The sequence below is a fragment of the Nyctibius grandis genome, chromosome 2 (genome assembly GCF_013368605.1).
Source record: "Nyctibius grandis isolate bNycGra1 chromosome 2, bNycGra1.pri, whole genome shotgun sequence".
Classification (NCBI taxonomy): Eukaryota; Metazoa; Chordata; class Aves; order Nyctibiiformes; family Nyctibiidae; genus Nyctibius; species Nyctibius grandis.
In genome coordinates, this window is record NC_090659.1 from 109336090 (window position 1) to 109354360 (window position 18271).

The 18271-nt window shown below is 41.2% G+C and overlaps 1 protein-coding gene across 2 annotated transcripts in view; it reads left to right on the top strand.

Moving 5' to 3' along the window:
- Window positions 1-18271, top strand: part of ALKBH8 (alkB homolog 8, tRNA methyltransferase) — a 51574-nt gene that overhangs the window by 12118 nt on the left and 21185 nt on the right. For both annotated transcript variants that reach the window (XM_068425318.1, XM_068425319.1), the window contains exons 6-7: window positions 79-183; window positions 3274-3344. In XM_068425318.1, coding sequence (XP_068281419.1) covers window positions 79-183; window positions 3274-3344 — 176 coding nt within the window. The remainder of the gene's footprint in view (window positions 1-78; window positions 184-3273; window positions 3345-18271) is intronic.

Below are 18271 nucleotides of genomic sequence, written 5' to 3' on the forward strand. Positions count from 1 at the left end.
TTATGTTTCTTGTAAAAAGAAAGGATAAAAATGTAAAAAGCTATCCTGTGTTGCTTACAGTTTTGTTTCTATAACTAGGTCTTCCTGAAATTTGCGACCTGTTCTTGGAGAAGTGCTTGAAGCAGGGATATATCAAACATAAACCTGATCAACTGACTGTAAATCAGTATGAACCTGGACAAGGTAAGTTGATTTGTCCTTCAAAAATTTTGAGCTCTTTACGTTACATTGTGGTTTTAACCCTGGTCAGCAACTAAGCACCTTACAGCCACTCGCTCACTCCCCCTTATTGAGACAGGGGAGAGAATTGGAGGATAAAAGTGAGAAAACTCAGGAGTTAAGATAAAGACAGTTTAATAATTAAAACAAAACAAAACAAAACAAAAGAAAACTCCAAAGAAAAGTAAGTGATGCAAAAAAACCCCAAACAATTGCTTACTACCAGCTGACCGATGCCCAGCCAGTCCCTGAGCAATGGAATCCCTGGTAAACTTCACCCCTAGTTTTATTGCTGAGCACATTATACAGTATGGAATATCCCTTTGGTCAGCTGGGGTCAGCTGTCCCAGCTGTGTCCCCTCCCAACTTCTTGTGCACCCCCAGCTGTCTTGCTGGCAGGGAAGTGTGAGAACCAGAAAGGACCTTGATGCTGTGTAAGCGCTGTTCAGCAATGACTAAAACATCCCTGTGTTATCAACACTGTTTTCATCACAAATCCAAAACATAGCCCCATATAAGCTACTATGAAAAAAACTAACTCTCTCCCAGCCCAAACCAGTACAACTTAACTGAATATCAGAAGAGAATAGCATCTAAATATAACATGGTGTGGGGACAGGATTAAACACCAGCTTAGTGTATTTCCTCTGTGACCAGAGATGCTTTGAATCAAAACTAAAGTCTTCATACTGGTTTCTGAACATGGGAGCTTGTGTTTAGAAGTACATTTTTTTGATACTACTGTTACAGAAATTGATGGTGTTTCAGAGTCCAAGGCCATAACATGGAAACTAAACATAAAAAGATACAGGAATAAATATTCATATTTGGTTTTGTACTCAAGTGCATTTTTTTCACTCCAGACACTTCTTGCTCCCTGTACTGTGCATACAGTCTCCAGAAAATGGCTCTTGCTGTTAGTACATATGATGTAATATTAGTATAGGTGATATATGGACTCTTAAGTATGATGCAAGCAGTGTTCCTTTATCTGAGGAATTAGAAATTACTCTGTTTCTGTAATCTTTCCCAGACTGGAGACATCTGAAGAGAAGTTTGCTTCCAATCACACCTCTAGGGAATAAATCACATGCTGTGCTTTTTGCTAAGGTCAATCATCAAAGCTAAGTATCTGGCTTCCTTTCTGGAGTGGATATCTCATTTGTCCTTAGGAAGAAAGGACAACAGCTTTTCTTTCAGAATTAATGTCTGACAGCTAATACAGTGTCTACGAAACAGGGGTCTGAAAAGCTGATCCTGTTTGTTTATGTATCTGACAATCTGTTAAATTGATACAGTCATATACTTCTGGCTGGGACATCAGAGGAGATTAGTTAGAATTGTAGATTTCTGTCAAGAATATAAGCAGTTTTTTAAAAACAAACCCAAAGCAAAATACCCTTTCTTAAGTGCAAATTGTTAGGATATGAATGAGCACAGAGTGCAGTCAGATTAATATCTTTAGTATCTGTGTTCTGAGCCAGGATTGTCACTGGAAATTGCACTTCAGATTTAAAAAGTGACTGATGACCTTTGGGTATCTAGCTGTAGGGGCCACACTTTTAAATTAATTCATTTTTGAAGCACTTTTTCATTCAGGGTCCTAATAAGGTTTAAAGTTGTAGATTTATACTTGAAAGTTACCATCTGCTTTTGAATGCTTAGGTGACTGGTCTCTTACTATGTACTGCATATATGGAGGTATAAACGGTAGGGTAGGTCAGTGTGGTCTTGATTGAATGGTCTGGGTGATGCGGAAGAGAGCAGCCGACGTTCTCCTGTTGTACAGAGAATTGCACTGACTTCAGTGCTCGTCTGAAGGCAGAGCCTCAAGTGCTTTTATACTGAGGCAAAGTTATGAGCAAACACAGATACATGTCCTTGGTTTTCAAGTCTCGCTGATCTGGTCATTAAATGTTGGCCTTGTGAAACACTTGTATTGCTTTCACTGAAGCTAATGGAATTAAGAATATTTATATCTGGAGGTAAAATCTGGTATATAATAAGGATACTTCATAGGGCTGACTGACACTGTTAGGAAAAAATATTTTCAGCTCAGAAATTGGATAGTGTCCAAAATGAATGTGGGTAGAGCTTTTAATAAGCAAATATAACTGTTTTGGTTTGGATCACATAGGAGTTATTCCGTCTGTCTGGGCCTGCTATGGTGTCAAAGGAAGGCGTAGTTGCAGTTCTCCCGAGCTGTCTGCTGGCTTTACTCCACTGCTGGCTACAGTTCCCCCACCATGCGGTGAGATCTTGCTGTGGCATGCTCACTGCTTTTTCACCACTTGATGTTAAAGCATGTGGCACAAGGTGCGGGGAATGGCAGCTTCTTTTCAAACAGTAGATCTGAAAGAAAAAATAAGAGTGAAAAAAAAAAAATTGCTGTTCCTTTGGCAATTCTCAGCTCTGTGTGGTTATTCATACACATACCAACAGCTGTACTACCCAGGGCTTAGCCTAGCAATGGTGTGTGGAGTTCTACTGGGAACTGCAAAGCCGAGGCAGGGTTTGACCCTGACAGTGCCTGTGTTCATGGTCCTAATTCTGAAGCTGAGACCCTTAGCACAGTCATTTGATTAGCAATAGAGGGGGTATTTGGGATGACCCCTTCTCTGTGAAGAAAGTGAGGGCGAAATACATGATCATGGATGAACTAAGGCCCAAAATCGCCTAATGTAGCATAACTGTTAGTGCTAAGTGCTAAGCTGCCTGAGGGGAGAGCATAGTGATTTCAGGAGCCCTCTGTAGCGAGGAGAGCATTTGGATTCTTCAGAGGGTGAGTGAGGCCTTTGGCTGCTCTGAAATGTCTTCTAGGTATTTCCACTGGTTATACAGGACACTTGTGTTAAGTGTGTGCATCTGATCTGGGCATGTACATTAGACAATTGTCTTGAATTCTTTTGGAAGGCAACTCCCTCCTTTATGATAAATTTTGCTTGTTAAACCGTACATCCCAGTTTTCTATATGGACATCCATGGACATAGAGCTTGCTAACAGAGATGCCACTCTATTATTATACTGCCTTTTTTTTCTTCTTTCTTATGCAGGAATTCCTCCTCATATTGATACACATTCTGCTTTTGAGGATGAAATAATCTCTCTGAGTTTGGGAACTGAGGTAAACTTAATATTTCTATGTGTTTTAATGATGCTTTGCTGAGAACTTTCATTTTTATATTGTTTAATACGAGTTAATTTCATTTTCAATCATGTCTATTCAAGATGTTGCATATCAAGCATGTGAGGTAATGTGATAAGCTAATTAAATAAGTAACTGCAATGAGATGTTGTCACTGGAAGATTTGGCAGTGATATCAGTGATACCCTATTTTTAAATTTTAGCATCCAGTTTTCCATCGACCTTCCTTCATTTTATATTCATCTTATAAGTGTATCACTCCTGTTTGTTTCTACTTCCATTTTTTCCTGTGTCATCCCCTGTTCCCTCTGGCCTTTCTAAGCCTCCCATTATTTTTGTATTCAGTACATTTACAGTAGGCTAATGTAGATGTATTACCTGTAGAAGCTCCAGTCAGAGCCTGAACCCTGCTGAGCTAGTCATGGTGCAGGCAGAGGTACACTCCAATCCCGTGAGCTTCCAACTTACGCAGATGATGTAGACAAAGAGTGGGAAGGGAACTTGAAGAACGGTGGACTAGCACAAAGTCATGTAACACATCAAAAGTAGGGCTGGAAACAGTCCGTGCCATCTAGTCTCAGTGCTCTAATTAGTGTCTTGTCTTTTACTCTGCCCAGCCATGTTTTATAAATTTAGTGTTACTTTCTCTGCCTTAAGCACTACTGCAGCAGGTCTTTGCTGCTTGGCCTTCCCATCTTCCTACGCATTTCTTGAGAGTGTGTTCTACACATCTACAAGGCCTGCTTCCATTGCTGTCATGGGCTTTTTGTGACAGGGGAGTTACATGTATTGCTGTGAATTCCTGTGGTACTGGATAACTAGAAGCTTAACAAGGCTGAGAACAGGTTATTGCAGTGGGTTATAAAGGTTTGACTTTTGAATCTTTCCACTGAAAAGCTATGAATGCTGTATGAGGATGATCTCATCTGCTACTTGCTTTTTCTGGCAGTGGTGTGTAGATGACACAGACGTGTGTGCTTAAAGAGTTGTGCCTGTATTACCGATAGCAATCTCCTGTTACAAAACAACTTTGATTATTGCTCTTGATTTGTCTTACTCTTTAGGCAGAGAGAGGAACATGGATGGATATTCTGAGCACTGACATTGTTTGAATCTTTAATCTGGGCTCTGGCATTGACTCTTTTCTTCTTGCAAGCTGTGTAGCGATGTGGAGCTCCTGGGACTAGGGGTGAGTCTAAGGAAGGATAGCTTTTTCATTAACATATGTGGCAGTGGCACATCTGTGTTCTTGGTTGCTTGAAAAGGAGGTGTAAGTGTTGTCAGGCTTCTCAGCTTGACCATGGATGTATTTGTCCTCCATTCACAAAAGCATCCACCCTAGAGTAGGAATGTCTGGGATTAGTTTTGAGGGTGGTATGCAGAGTGGAAGCAGAGTTCTTACTACTTTTGCTTTGGAATCTCCCTGTCTAGGGGCTACTTCCTCATGTGGCTTCTGCACAGCCTTGTCTCAGAGATAGTGTGTTCTCCTCTGTTCAACTGCAGTGTTGTCTTTAACAGTGCCAACACCTCCATGGAACAGCCATTTCTTTCATGCAGTTTCTCTAGGAGAAGGTCTCTGATTGATCTTCTGTGCAGTTTATCCACCTTAAGTTTAGTTTTGCTGATACATGCTGAGCATTCAGAGCAGCACAGCAACAGCAGATGACCCCAACTTACAGCTGTTCCTATGGTGATCTTGTAAATAAAAAGAGTTACTTTAGTTTACTTTATAAAAACTATATTGGTGCTGTAATTTCACATTTTCTGCCTCAGTCTGCAGCCCCAGGCTTTCTTACCCTTTCCGTTTCAATTAAAAGGCTGCCTCTGGCATAGATGCTCTGTTACTTCATTGATGAGGCACCATAGGCGGTGTGTTTCTAGATGATTATATTACAGCACACCTTTGTGATGGTCTCAGAGATGACCAAAAGCAGAGTGATTTTAATCACCTGAGAAATACAAACCTTTCCGGGAAGTGGACTGCCTGGAGCGTTATGATGCTGTTAAAAATTGGAATGTGTACATTTCAATCAGGGAAACAGCCAGACTTGGGCCATTTTTAGATATTTCAGGCACAGACATTGAATACAGTCTGTTAGATAGCTCACAAGTTTCAGTGCCTTTTCCTAAAGGGCCGTTAATGCACTCTTCAGGTGCAGACAATCAAAGCGCACATGTAGTAAAACAAGCCAGTGGCCCATGAAATGCTGCATTATTTAATGGCTTTTCTTTCTGGTACTTTTACAACTTTTTATGTTTTCTTTAATGTGTTTTTGTGCACTTAGCTCTTCATCTGATTTTTAAAATGTAAATATCAGTTGCAGTAATATGCGAGTTAGCTATTTTAGGAGTGAAGCCCCCTACTCTATTCTAATCACAGTTTACCATGTACAAAATTTACACACTCTGATAATAAATAATTAGAGTTGCATATACAGCAGCAAACTTCGGTATCTGTCTCTTCTCCTCTCTAGTCCTCTCTCTGTAGAGTGACTATTTTTTTTTCACCTAAATTAGTCTGCAACGTAATGGAAAACGTTCATAAACAAACTTGTATGTCTTGTCCTTTCTTTATTCTCCTTAGCAGTAAATGCACACATTTAAATTAAAAGTGCGATAAAGAAATAACCTTGCAGCCCAACTGTTTCTGTATCCTATTTTGGAAGTTGGCTAACCAGATGCTTCAGAGGAAGAAAAGAAAGCAGAATGCCTCATATAGTTTGTTCTTATACTAAGTCATGGAAGGAGCTTTTCTTTTGATTGTTTGTATGTTTGTCCTTTGAGGATCTGAGTTACGCAGATTTTAGTAACTAAAATAAATGGCTTATGAAAACGAAGCCTATGGCAGAGCAGGCAACTGAACACAAGTGCCTTCCGAGCCTAGTGCCTTAGTCATCAGCATAGATTCTCAGACTTCTTAGATCATCATCACAGAGTTGTATAGGTTGGAAAGGACCTCTTGAGTTCACAGAATCACAGAATCAATCAGGTTGGAAGAGACCTCTGGGATCATCTAGACCAACCATTGCCCTGACACCACCCTGTCAACTAGACCATGGCACTAAGTGCCATGTCCAGTCTTTTCTTAAACACATCCAGAGATGGTGACTCCACCACCTCCCTGGGCAGCCCGTTCCAATGTCTAATGATCCTTTCTGAGAAGAAATGCTTCCTAATGTCCAACCTGAACCTCCCCTGGCAAAGGTCCCTGTGAATGGCAGCACAACCGTCTGGTGTATCAGCCGCTCCTCTCATTTTGTATTGTCTGTAAACTTGCTGAGGGTGCACTCTGCCCCATCGACCAGGTCATTGATGAAGATATTAAACAGTGTTAGCCCCAGTATCGATTCCTAGGGTGCACCACTAGTGACATGTCTCCAACTGCACTTTGTGCCACTGCCATCTTCAGTGATACCTTGCAACCTAAATCACACTATTGAGAATTAGTCTTTTCCTCAGTGGTGAATGAGTTTATCCAGTAACAAAGCGCTTTGTACTATTTTGTTAGAGGAATCATGGTGAGTCTAAGTTGTTTCTGCAAATTTGGTTTGTGTTAAAAAACCAACAGCTATTGGCATGTACGTTCATTTTAAATATGAACAATCTTGAGAAGAAAATAAGGGCGTGATTATTCACAACACTGCATTTGTCTTGTGTTAGATAACCTACAGCAATCCAAGTTCTTACACTTGCGTGAAAGGAGGTGGAAATGTAGGTGTGAGATGCTCTTTCCTGTCTCAGTCAAATGGAACAGCTTTGTCAAGAGGCACAGAAAAACCAAGTGGCTGAATTTTGTTCTAGTTGGTGCAATAGGTTGTGTTTTGGGGAGTTTACAAGACAGATTAAACTTGATTTGAAGGAGACAAATCTCACTATTACTTTGTACTTCTGCCTAGCTTATAAAAACCACTAAACAGTTTGAGGGCAAAGCAGTGAGACATGTGATGTGTCTTCTCCCATAATGCTCCAGGAAAAGTGAGGGTATCAGGCTAATCACTTCTCTGTTTTTAACCCATTTCTTTGGAATCTCCTGGGAAACTGCAGAATAAAGTGAGACTTCCAGAATGTCCTGTGGGCTTGTAATGGCATTTTATAAATCACCACATTCACCCTTTCTTTACAGGAGCTGATACACTGAAAATATTAATGAATACCAGTTTCAGTGTTGTGTTACTGAATACGAATTTCTTTAATTCAGAAGTTGTCGTAGTAGGAGAAGAAAGGCAATGGGGTTTTTATTAAGCTTAATGGCAAACTGTGTGTCCTGTGTCCATGAATTTGAACAAAATAGTGCAAAACAGGGAACAGTCCTTTCTGTTGCGATTTTTCTGTATTTATTTGAGTTGGGTGTTATTTTCAGTGCTTCCATTTGGTGTCTCTAAAGATACATAATTTTACAATATTTCATCTTAGGAGTCTGGCCAAGTTTGCAGCTGTCTCAAAAAAATCCTAGTTAAAGCCTGCGTCAAATTTCCTTTTGCAGGTTTGCAGCAGGAGCTTGATCAATATTGAGATTTCTGTTTTTCCACTTTTCCTAATTTGCTGTTTTACATGCTGTCATGTAAGCCTTGATTCATTAGAATTTTAGAAATACAGAGGTAGCATTTCATTCTGTGATTCTGTGTGATTCTGTGATTTCTGTAACAAGCTAAGTAGTGCTATGAGAATATCCAACCTATAAAAGAGTTTTCCCTTCCTGGCTGCAGATCTTACCCCCAATACACAGCTAGTGACACCCTGCAGTCCCTCCTCATCAGCTCTGTCCCAGACTGCTGTGGGACACTGTTATGACCTGGTCGCAACTAGTTCATAAATCCCTTGGAGTAAATTAAGGTGAAACGACACCAAATAACTGGTATGAAATTAAGAACAATTTATTAATACAGGATAAGTAAGTTGCATGGTTGTAGGTGTCTTGGGTTTCTAAAGGCATTGTGAAAAGAGAGAAAAGGAAAAAGGAAAAGAGAAAGAGGATAGAGACTATGAGAGAGAGGAAAAGAGAGATCACCACCCTTGGATCCAGCGATGTAAGTTGTCTGTAGAGTTGGTAAGTTGCTTGCAGAGTTGCTCCTCTGGTAAATCGCTTGCAGGATCAGTCCTCAGGTGGAGGGCAGGAGCGCGCACCAGCATCCCAAGTGAGAAGGTCTAAATACTTTAGGTCATTTGCATGTGAGATAGGAGAGGGTGGTAACATCCCTCTTGTCTCCCCCCCTCTGCTCGCTTCCCATGCTAATTGGGACGCCTGCGCTTTGTAGTCTCAGATCGTTCTCGAAATGAGTCGGTGGTCCCCCAAGGGGTGTCTGGTGGTCGTGATTCACCCTCGTTGTGGTGTCCGCTGTATGACCCCACTTCTGCACAAGCGTGGTTGAGGCCTTGCAAAGTTGTTGCACATGTAGGCTGGTCCCAAGGAAAAGATACCATCCAGCCTCCGAAGGACTTATCTCTTCCTTCAGCCAGAGTTGTAAATCACACCAGTTAAGGCACATCAGGGGTATTGTTCTGTTCCCAAGACCCTTTTCTCTTGCCAGACTTGCAGGCCTCTGTAGTACACATACCCTCCTCCAGCCAGAGTTGTCAAACAAGTTGTTTAAGGCATACAAACTCTGTCCGTCACAGACACCCACTGCCCCATGCCAGAGGGTGAAGCTCAGTCATAGTTTTCCTGAAGGGTGTGTTCTGTTGGCACCATACTGATTTATGTTGTTCTGTCCCATTTGCCTGATGTGGAAGCCCCAGGCTTGTAATTCTCTTCTCCTTAGCTTTTGCTTTTCCTCCTTGAGTGCCTTACTCTGCCTTTTTTCCCCATGATTGTCCTGGCAGAAGGCTGGTATAAACACTGGGAACTGCTGTGATGCTCTGGCTGGGCCCCTGACCTAATTAATGTCTGTGCAAGGGAAGCTTCAGGGTTTTGAGTCAGATTTGTGGCTCAAGGTTAAACAGTGGGGCCATGTGTGGAACATCCTTGAGCTCTGCCTAACTTCTGTTCATCTGAACGCATGTTCATTGTGTCTTAGCCTGCAGGTATTAAATGCCTTGATCTATAAAGAAAAGCTGCGACTCTCTTAAGCCTTGAAAACAGAGAGATGTTACAAAGACAAACTCCACCAGGCCTTTTGAAATATGTATGACCAACGATCATCCTAGAACTGACAGAATGAGGTACCCTGCTATTACTCATCTCTCAGGCTGATAATTGACGATTTTTCCCTGCACTTCTGCTTCTTATCTGTTGATCTATTTCTAATCTGTCTTGGTTAACAAACAGAAATCTATAGCTGCTACAGCAGCAGCTGTTTCTGTAATAGCTGCTTGAGAGATTTTATCAGAAGCCTTTAGAAAGTCTAGATTGTGCCAAGCCTTTGACAGTTAGCACTTGTTTCATGTCTTATATGAGCTCTAACAAGGTAGGCAGGCACTGGATATTGCTGTGTTAACTTTGTGGTCCTGCTCTCACTTTGCTTATCTTGGTTAGTTGCTGATTTAGTTTAATTTACTGTTTACATTTACATTGCTTTATTTTTTCTTTTAAGGGAAAGCAGTGTTTAAGGAATTACTCTGGTAGTGGCTATACCAAAGTTTTTCCTCTGTCCATTCTAGCAGCATGATTGTAGTATATGAAATACTATTTAAAAAGAGATTGGATTGGCAGAACCAAAATTCCTCTTGAACCAAATGGAAGACATTAATTTTAATCACTACAACCTAATGCTGAGTTCAGAAGTTTGTTCAAGTGAGTCTAGTGGGATTCCTGAAGCTTGATAGTGTGCTTTTCAGATCTGTAACACAGGTTTCTTGAGCTGTACCCTTCTTAGTTATAGATTTTATCAGTTCTTGAAGAATAGGGATTTGCAGTGGTTTCTGTATCATTTGGCTGGAAACCCAAAGGGACTGTATTTGTAATTGGGTACCAAATTTAGCTGGCTTAATAAATCTGCCTCTCCTGTTTTATACAGAGTGAATGCAATATATCCGGTGTGTTTCTTTTTGTCCGTGTCATACTATGATGTACTGTTATTGAGCTTGGATCAAATACAAGACCCATCAAAATCAAGGGAGAACTTTCTGTTGATGTAATCGAACATGGAATTGTGCCCTCTGAGATGATTAGCAACAAAGCCTGCAGCCCTTCATGGGAATATTTATAATAGTCTTACTGTCTTTTTTGGGGAAAGGTGAATATTAAGTAAACATACTGTTCTGAGTTTTTATTTCTGTGCTGGATGTCCCTTCTCCACTTGCATACAGGATTCTGTTCACAGATATCAACGTGTTCTGCTGGTGTTTCCACCTGATCAGTTATTTTAACCTTTGTAAGGATCTTGAAAGCCCAGCTTTCATGTATATTGTTCAGAGGGAGCCTGTCCTGCAATACCTAATCGCCTCCTTCCGCAGCCTTGTTTAGCCTACAGGCTGACTCCTATAGGCTAACTGCTATTTTAGCCAAAGGTAACAACAGCAAGACACCCACTGTGTGCAACTAATGCAGACAAGCATTTGTTTCACAGGTGCTGTAGGGTTCTGCTAACCAATCTTGATTTGCACTGAGGTCCTACAAGAAGAACATTTGGCCAGAGTTGCCCCCAGAGCAATGATACTTGCGTTATTCTCTAGAAGCTGTGTGGGAGTAATTTGTTGAGAAACAAGACAGCAATATGGAGTTCTTACCTTCTCTGCTACCTCCTCAGCTACTCGGGAGGAACAGAACCAAAGCTAAGCTATGACAGAGCCTGTATTGTAAAGTTCTGTGTGTAAGAAATATTCTTTTTTTTTCTCTTGTTTAATCTTGGTGAGACATTACAGTTTCTGGGTGCCTCTTTGTATGAGCTGTCCCTGTGGTGAGTCTCAGAGGTCTGGCATTTACTACTGGTGGGCCAATACTGGGCAAATAGCTCTGCAAAGCTTTGTCTCCTGTTTGTTTGATTTGTACCAGCCTTCCTTCCTTTCCACAGAAGAAAGAAACTTGTCATCTACTGTGCCTTTCCATAAAGCTGTTCCCCACCATGCAAGGCCTAATAATCCCTAAATTGTCTGGAATCCTACTTCAGCAGTGAGGAAGGAAGGGCAGCCTCTCGTTTGATTGCTGTGGCATCTCTGATCTGCAGAATGTGCTGTGACGTGCTGAGGTATTTCTCATGGGTCTGCTGGAGTGGGAAGTTGCCGTACTCCATTCTGTGTAGCAGTTTTACGTTTCTTGCACATGGTCCATTATTTTGGCTGCTGAGAAGGAAGGCAGAGCTGTGGCTTCTCCTGGTTTGTACCACTTTGCTTTCTTCCCAGTCAGTTGGTTGCTCTTTTTAGCATCCTATGTTTTCTTTGAGTCATTGGTGTTGAGCAAGGGATGTGGGAACAATGTTCTTATTGTCTCCTGTGTTCTTCTGGGCAATTGCATCAGCAATGCATCCGAGGTGAATGTGGAAAGAGAGACAAAAGAAATTGCAATTAAGAGGAATTTGAAAATTAAATCTGCCCAGTATCACATGGAAAAATACATAGAGGTGCTATGAAGAATGTCATATAGTTCCAGTTACTGTTCTCACAGTCACACCAAAATCCGACTGTGAATGAAACACTTTCTAAAGTGTTTGAAGTCTGCAACGGGGCTTAACGATTTTCTGACTGTGGTCATAGCTGCTAAATAATGAAGGAAACTTCTGCGTAATTCCTTTACCAACTTGATTCTGTTTTAACAGAATCTGTTGTCTCCAGGCTATTTGCTTTTTCTGTAGTGTGCTTATTTTGTATGCTGAGGCAGCATCATTTCATTTCCAATTCTTAGGTGTCTGGCTGTTACGGCTTTATTGTGACACACAAATACAGATACTGAATTTTAGAGTGGAAACAAATGTACTCGCTAAAAAGTGTCTTGCTATTGCATAGCTATTGCTACAGATTTCAAATTGGTTTTCATGTGGTAGGAAATATGTAGATAGGTAAAAATCTTGAAAAAAAATTAGTTTATGATGCACAATATTGCTCTCTTTAAACAAAACCCTTTTTTTTTTCTCTTGTTCCACTTCACTCCCCCCATGTACACTTCACTATAATATAGGAACTACTTTTCAGTGGTGGTGGTATGAATTAACTGTTTAAATATGAAGTTGCTATTTATTCCTGTGAAAAATGTAATAATTGTAGTAGAAGAAAACTAACAGCATTTAAATTTACATTTCAATTAATGTTTTTATAGCAGAAATTATTTTTGAGTCAGGTTTTGGATTGTCGTTCTTGAAATATAATTCAGGATTTTTTTATAGAAACCTCTATTGTTGTTTGAGTAGTTACTAATTTTTTTTTTAAAGAATTTTTAATTTCTGCGAGAGGTTTGTCAGTGGAAGTTATTTCTGTTCCCCATGTTGTTTTTAGAAGATCAGTACTTGATGCATGAAATGGAATCTTGATGTCTGCCATGAATTAACAGCCAACTTTGGGGCATTACAAAGTCGTTATCTTTAGCTGTTGCATTTCAGCTGTACTTCGGTTCTGGAATTCAATAAAGAAATCTAATTTCATTAGCTAGTGATGTCATCTCTATTGTCATAGGAGCCTATTTTAAGACTGTGGCAAATTTCACATAGAAATGACAAGTAGTCAGTCATAATGATAATCACAAGTAGTCTGTAAGCAAAGAAACAAGCTTAACTTGTTAAGCTCCTGCTGTGGTGTATTGTCTGTCTTGGCTTTGAACTGGACTTTTATAACACCAGTAAGTGTGGGAAATGGGGTTTGAAGTCTGTCTGCATTTCTGCTTCTTTACAAATCTGAGCATTTTGCATATTGCAGTGTTCTGTTTTTCTTTCAGCTATGTTGAGTGTTTCAGGAGGAGTTTCTCCACAGAAGTATTGTTTCAGTAGAGTTGACTGTGGAAATGTTCATTGAGGAACTGGCAATTTAGAGCAGCTGGAGCCAGAGCTGTCAAACCTGTGATGCTGATGCACTTGACAGAAAGATTCTAACTCAAGGCAAGGAGAGGTGTGTGCTCTTACCGGAGAAGAAAGTGGGTAGACAGCCTCTTGGTGCTGTACAGGGACAATGCAGGTGAAGGCTCTGGTCTGTTTGCTGGGGCAGCAGAAGAATAATTGGAAGGAACCAAGGTTGGTGGTGCACCTTGTTACGACCTGATCGCAACTAGTTCATAAAAGGTGAAACGACACCAAATAACTGGTATGAAATTAAGAACAATTTATTAATACAGGGAAAGTAGCATGGTCATAAGTGTCTTGGGTTTCTAATAGCATTGAGAAAAGAGAGGAAAAGAAAAGGAAAAAGAGAATGAAGAGAGAGAACAGGAGAGTAAAAGAGAGGTCACCACCCTTGGATCCAGCGATGTAAGTTGTCTGTAGAGTTGGTAAGTTGCTTGCAGAGTTGCTCCTCTGGTAAATCGCTTGCAGGATGGGTCCTCAGGTGGGAGGTGGGAAGTTCTAAATACTTTAGGTCATTTGCATGTGAGATAGGAGAGGGTGGTAACATCCCTCTTGTCTCCCCTCTCTGCTCACTTCTCATGCTAATTGGGACGCCTGTGCATTTGTAGTCTTAGATTGTTCTCGAAATGAGTAGGTGGTCCCCCAAGGGGTGTCTGGTGGTCGTGATCCCCCCTAGTTGTGATGTCCGCTGTATGACCCCGCTTCTGCACAAGCGTGGTTGATGCCTTGCAAAGTTGTTGCGCATGTAGATTGGCCCCAAGGAAAAGATACCATCCAGCCTCCGAAGGACTTATCTCTTCCTCCAGCCAGAGTTGTAAATCACACCAGTTAAGGCACACCAGGGGTATTGTTCTGTTCCCAAGGCCCTTATCTCTTGCCAGACTTGCAGGCCTCTGTAGCACCCATCCCCCCTCCAGCCAGAGTTGTCAAACAAGTTGTTTAAGGCATACAAACTCTGTCTGTCACAGACCTGAAAGCAGGGAAAACTGGACACTTCACAGTTCCTTGTGCGGTGTTTTTGTTCCTCCTCTTCCTCTGTTACTGCATACACCTCTCTGCAGTGCACGTTCATGCAAGCCATTGTGAATTCAGGGCCAGATACTGAGAGCCTGGTAGAGCCCTTTTGTATAACTTCTGGCCGCATTATGTGAAGATACTCATTGAGTTAATGAAGCAGATGGAGGGAATGAGAGAAGAAGGAGATGACGTTGCTTGTGATGAAAAGCAGCAGTGTTGGAATACTGCCTATCCAAACATCAGAATGTATTTTTCCTTTTTGATTGTTTTACCTGCTTTAAAATAATACTTATATCTCAGACGTGTGCAGCTTCAGTGGGGTGAAACAGCAATAGTGTGAATTTGTTAAATGGTTTTCTTAAAGTGATTTTAAAGAAGTCCTTCTGTGTCATGCTGTGTTTTGAATTATACTTGATGGCCCTAGGAGACATCGTTAACCAAGAAGATGGCTTTTTTGTTTGTTTGTTTGTGGGTTTGTTTGTGTTTTTTTGAGAGTTATATGCTTTTGTATGCTAAGGAATGACTTCTCTTTATGTCTTTAAGCCATTTCTGTAAATTCATGCCCAGATCTTTGTTCTTCAGTAAATTTCCCTTTTACAGGGAAGATCTAGAGGATTAAGAAACAGACCATATGGTAGTTTCTATAGCAATAGATTAAAAACTGTCTTGTCAGCTCTTGTGAGCTATGATGCAAGAATTAGTTTGGGAAGGTAGAGTTTGCAAGTCATATATTCTGGCAATTCTCTGTTATTGTAATGGTTTCTGGGACAGTTGTTAGGTGGAGTTGTGAGAAGGGCTAGCTGACCTTTGTTTCAAACTCAGGCTGAGTAAACTCATCATTTCATCCTTTTGAATTATCTGTAATTCAGCACTGGACTATTTCCATACTACTTTCTCAGTACGTAAGGGGCAAGATTATAGTGATAATAGTGCAGGAAGAGGTTTAATTAAGGCAGGGCTGTTTTAAACAGAGTTGAGGCATCTGCTGAATCCATACTTGGGTGCCTTATTTAATAACTTGTTGTCAGTGGTATTCAGTCCAGGATTAAGACACTTCAGTGTTTACAAGTAGGTGTGTACATGTGCACTGCATACCTGAGCTCCTCTGTAATCAATGGGGGTTGAGTTAGTCCAACCTAGGGGGTGATTCAGCTCATGCTAAACTAGACATCTAGTGTCTGGTTTCACAGGTTTCTTACATTTGGGGCACATTCTGCCCTGATGTAGGTGGATGCAATTCCCTGTATGTCAGTGTAGTAGCACCCATGGGTGTCAGGGAAGACATATGACTGAAAGAATGGAAAATATTGCAGAGAAGGCTAAGCCAATAAAAGAAATTAAATGAAGACTAACAGCATTAGCCTCTTGCTTTCTGTGTGCTGAAAGAGTTTAAGCTAAGAGCTAGGGAGGTGATTTATTAAAGGATGAAAATGGAATGTTAGTGAAATGAATAAACTGGATGTTGTTGAGAACTTGCTTGAGTCTTTGTCTCTGGTTTCACAAAAGGACATCAAGGTCATATGCTGGGGTTAGATAGCATTTTTCGGAAAGGAGAAATTTATACCTGTGGTGACAGAGAGAGGGAAGCAGTGGTAATGCAACTATTGCCTTTTACTTGAGGATTGAAAGTCTTTTATGTAAGAATCTAATATTCAACATGGAGTTTTAGCGCAGGTAATTATCTGGGAAGGTGCAAAGGCCACAGGTAATGCCCTGACATACAAAAGAAACTTGATCCTTTTTAGAGTTAGTAGGAGCTGGCATATTTGATGGGTAGTCTTTAATGGATTAGGTTTGTTGTGTTGTTCTTTTGGTCTGGCTGTTCAATCAGCGAGATTAAACAGTAATGCTGGATTTATAAAGAGGCTTTTGTAACAAAGAAGAGTCAGCTTGGCAAGATGTATGAGTGAAGCATAAAAATTTGTAGCAGCAGGGAGAGTCCTTGGGGTGGGAACTGCAACAGTCAAAGGTTGGTGTGGTGCAGCACCACCAGCTGCCAGCAGCACCACCAGCATCCCAACCTCTGCTGAGGCTGGGCAGAGCAGCCACCCTGTTGGACACCATGAGGAGCCAGCATCCAGCTAGTGGGGTGACAGCATGGGGTGCTGCGGTGGAGGCGTACGCCTGGAGTGCCTGTGTGTGAGCCTGGGGGGCCCTTTGTCACTGGTGTGTGCATGGGGAGCACCCACCTCTCACAGGGGGTGCGTGAGAGTAGGGGAGCCCCCATTGCCAGTGAGGGGTGAGTGCTGGTGGCCCACGTGGCCTCTGAGGAGTAACTGCACGCTGTGGGATGAGAGCTTTGGGTGATTAGTTAAGAAGGCTATTTTGAAATCTGTAGGTGTTTATTATCATTTTGTAGGCATCTAGTGCTGCAGTTTGTCTGTTATTTTGGTGATGCTTGTTAATAATCATTAAACTGCTTTGACTCCGATTTTATTTAAATCACAGGAGTTGAGCTGGTTTTCCTGTTAAGTCATACTCAAAGTATGGAGCTAAGCATTTCTAAGACATAATGGAAGTAAGATTTTAGGCTTAGTTCATATCACAGCTGTCCTCAAAAGGCAGGGTGGGTGAGACTACACTGTGTTTGGTCCTCTTCAGCTGATGTGCTTCCCCCCACCTCTTTTCCCCTCACTTGTGCTGTCTCCTAAGAAATATTACATTTTGCTGTTTTGTGCTATAAAACTCCAGGCTGGGGTGAGTTGCAACACAGTTCTCCTAACACTTCAAACACCTCAAGCTGTAAATAATAATCATACTTTTGGACATACCTCCAACCAGTGTGGACCTGAGGCAGTGTGGGTCACTTGGCCTCAGGGCTGGAGATTGTCTCTAATCATCTTTTCAGAAATGTATGTGTACCCAGAGTGGATAAATTTCAGCACTGCAGTTATTCTTCAGTGGCAGTGATCAGTGATGAGGCACAGTAGAGGAGTTAATGGCATGTCTCAGCTCTCCTGGTTGGTGTTGTACTGGTTGAAACACTTCTAATAACTTGGTGAACCTTAAGAGATGCATGGCTGGGTACAAAAGGAGAGGGGTGTATGTTCCAGCTAACTGTGACAAGGCCTGCAGAGGACTGGAAGCTCCTCCATCCAACAGGAGTTAGCTTGGAAATTACAATAGTTTTCCTCTTCTTGTGCACTACCTGAATCTTGTAAACAGAGTACAGATAAGAGAATTTGTGTTATGGAGTCAATGGCGTACATAATAGCTAGGAGAGATGCTGGTATGCTTTTCAGTGGATACACTCTCCTCCTTGGGGTTGTCAAGAAAATCGTAACAAGGTGAGACCTCAGAGAGAAAAGAATAAAGTACTGTCTGTATGTTGAAATAGTTTTAAAACATTGATATCCTCGTCTTCAGTTAAGAGGAATAAGTATATAGATGCTGAAAACAACACAGAAAATTCAGGAAAGTAGTAATACATTGCAGGGATGGAAAATGGAATACAGTTTTTGAAGAAAGAAAACCTAGTAAGTATATTAAGCATCTGACTAGCATCACCATAGTACCTAAGCAGATAAGCAGGCTTAGCAAGAGATGGTATGCTTTGGCATAGATCTGATAAGGGGAGGTCTGTGCATGTGTTGAGAGGTTTTTGAGGTAGACAGTACTGAAATATTTAATCATCATGATTTTCAATGTTGTATTCATTTTTCGAAGTAGGGCTAGACACCATGATATAGGATGTAAATATCAGCATAGGTTACATAAGATAAATTTATAATGGCGTGGATTATTTGGAGAAGGTAATCCCATACTCTTTCCCCTTGAAATTCAGCATTTTTCCGAATTCCAAATTTTGGAATTTAGCATGGTTTTTGCAGTGAAAGGCACTGTGTATGACTGATCGATTGTCTCAGTCCTGCGTAAGCCAGCAGGTTCTTGTCTCTGCATAGAGCGTTGTTTAAGCTCCATGTGTGGGCTTTAAACCTCTCAGCTGTCTTTGAAGTAGACATTCTTTTT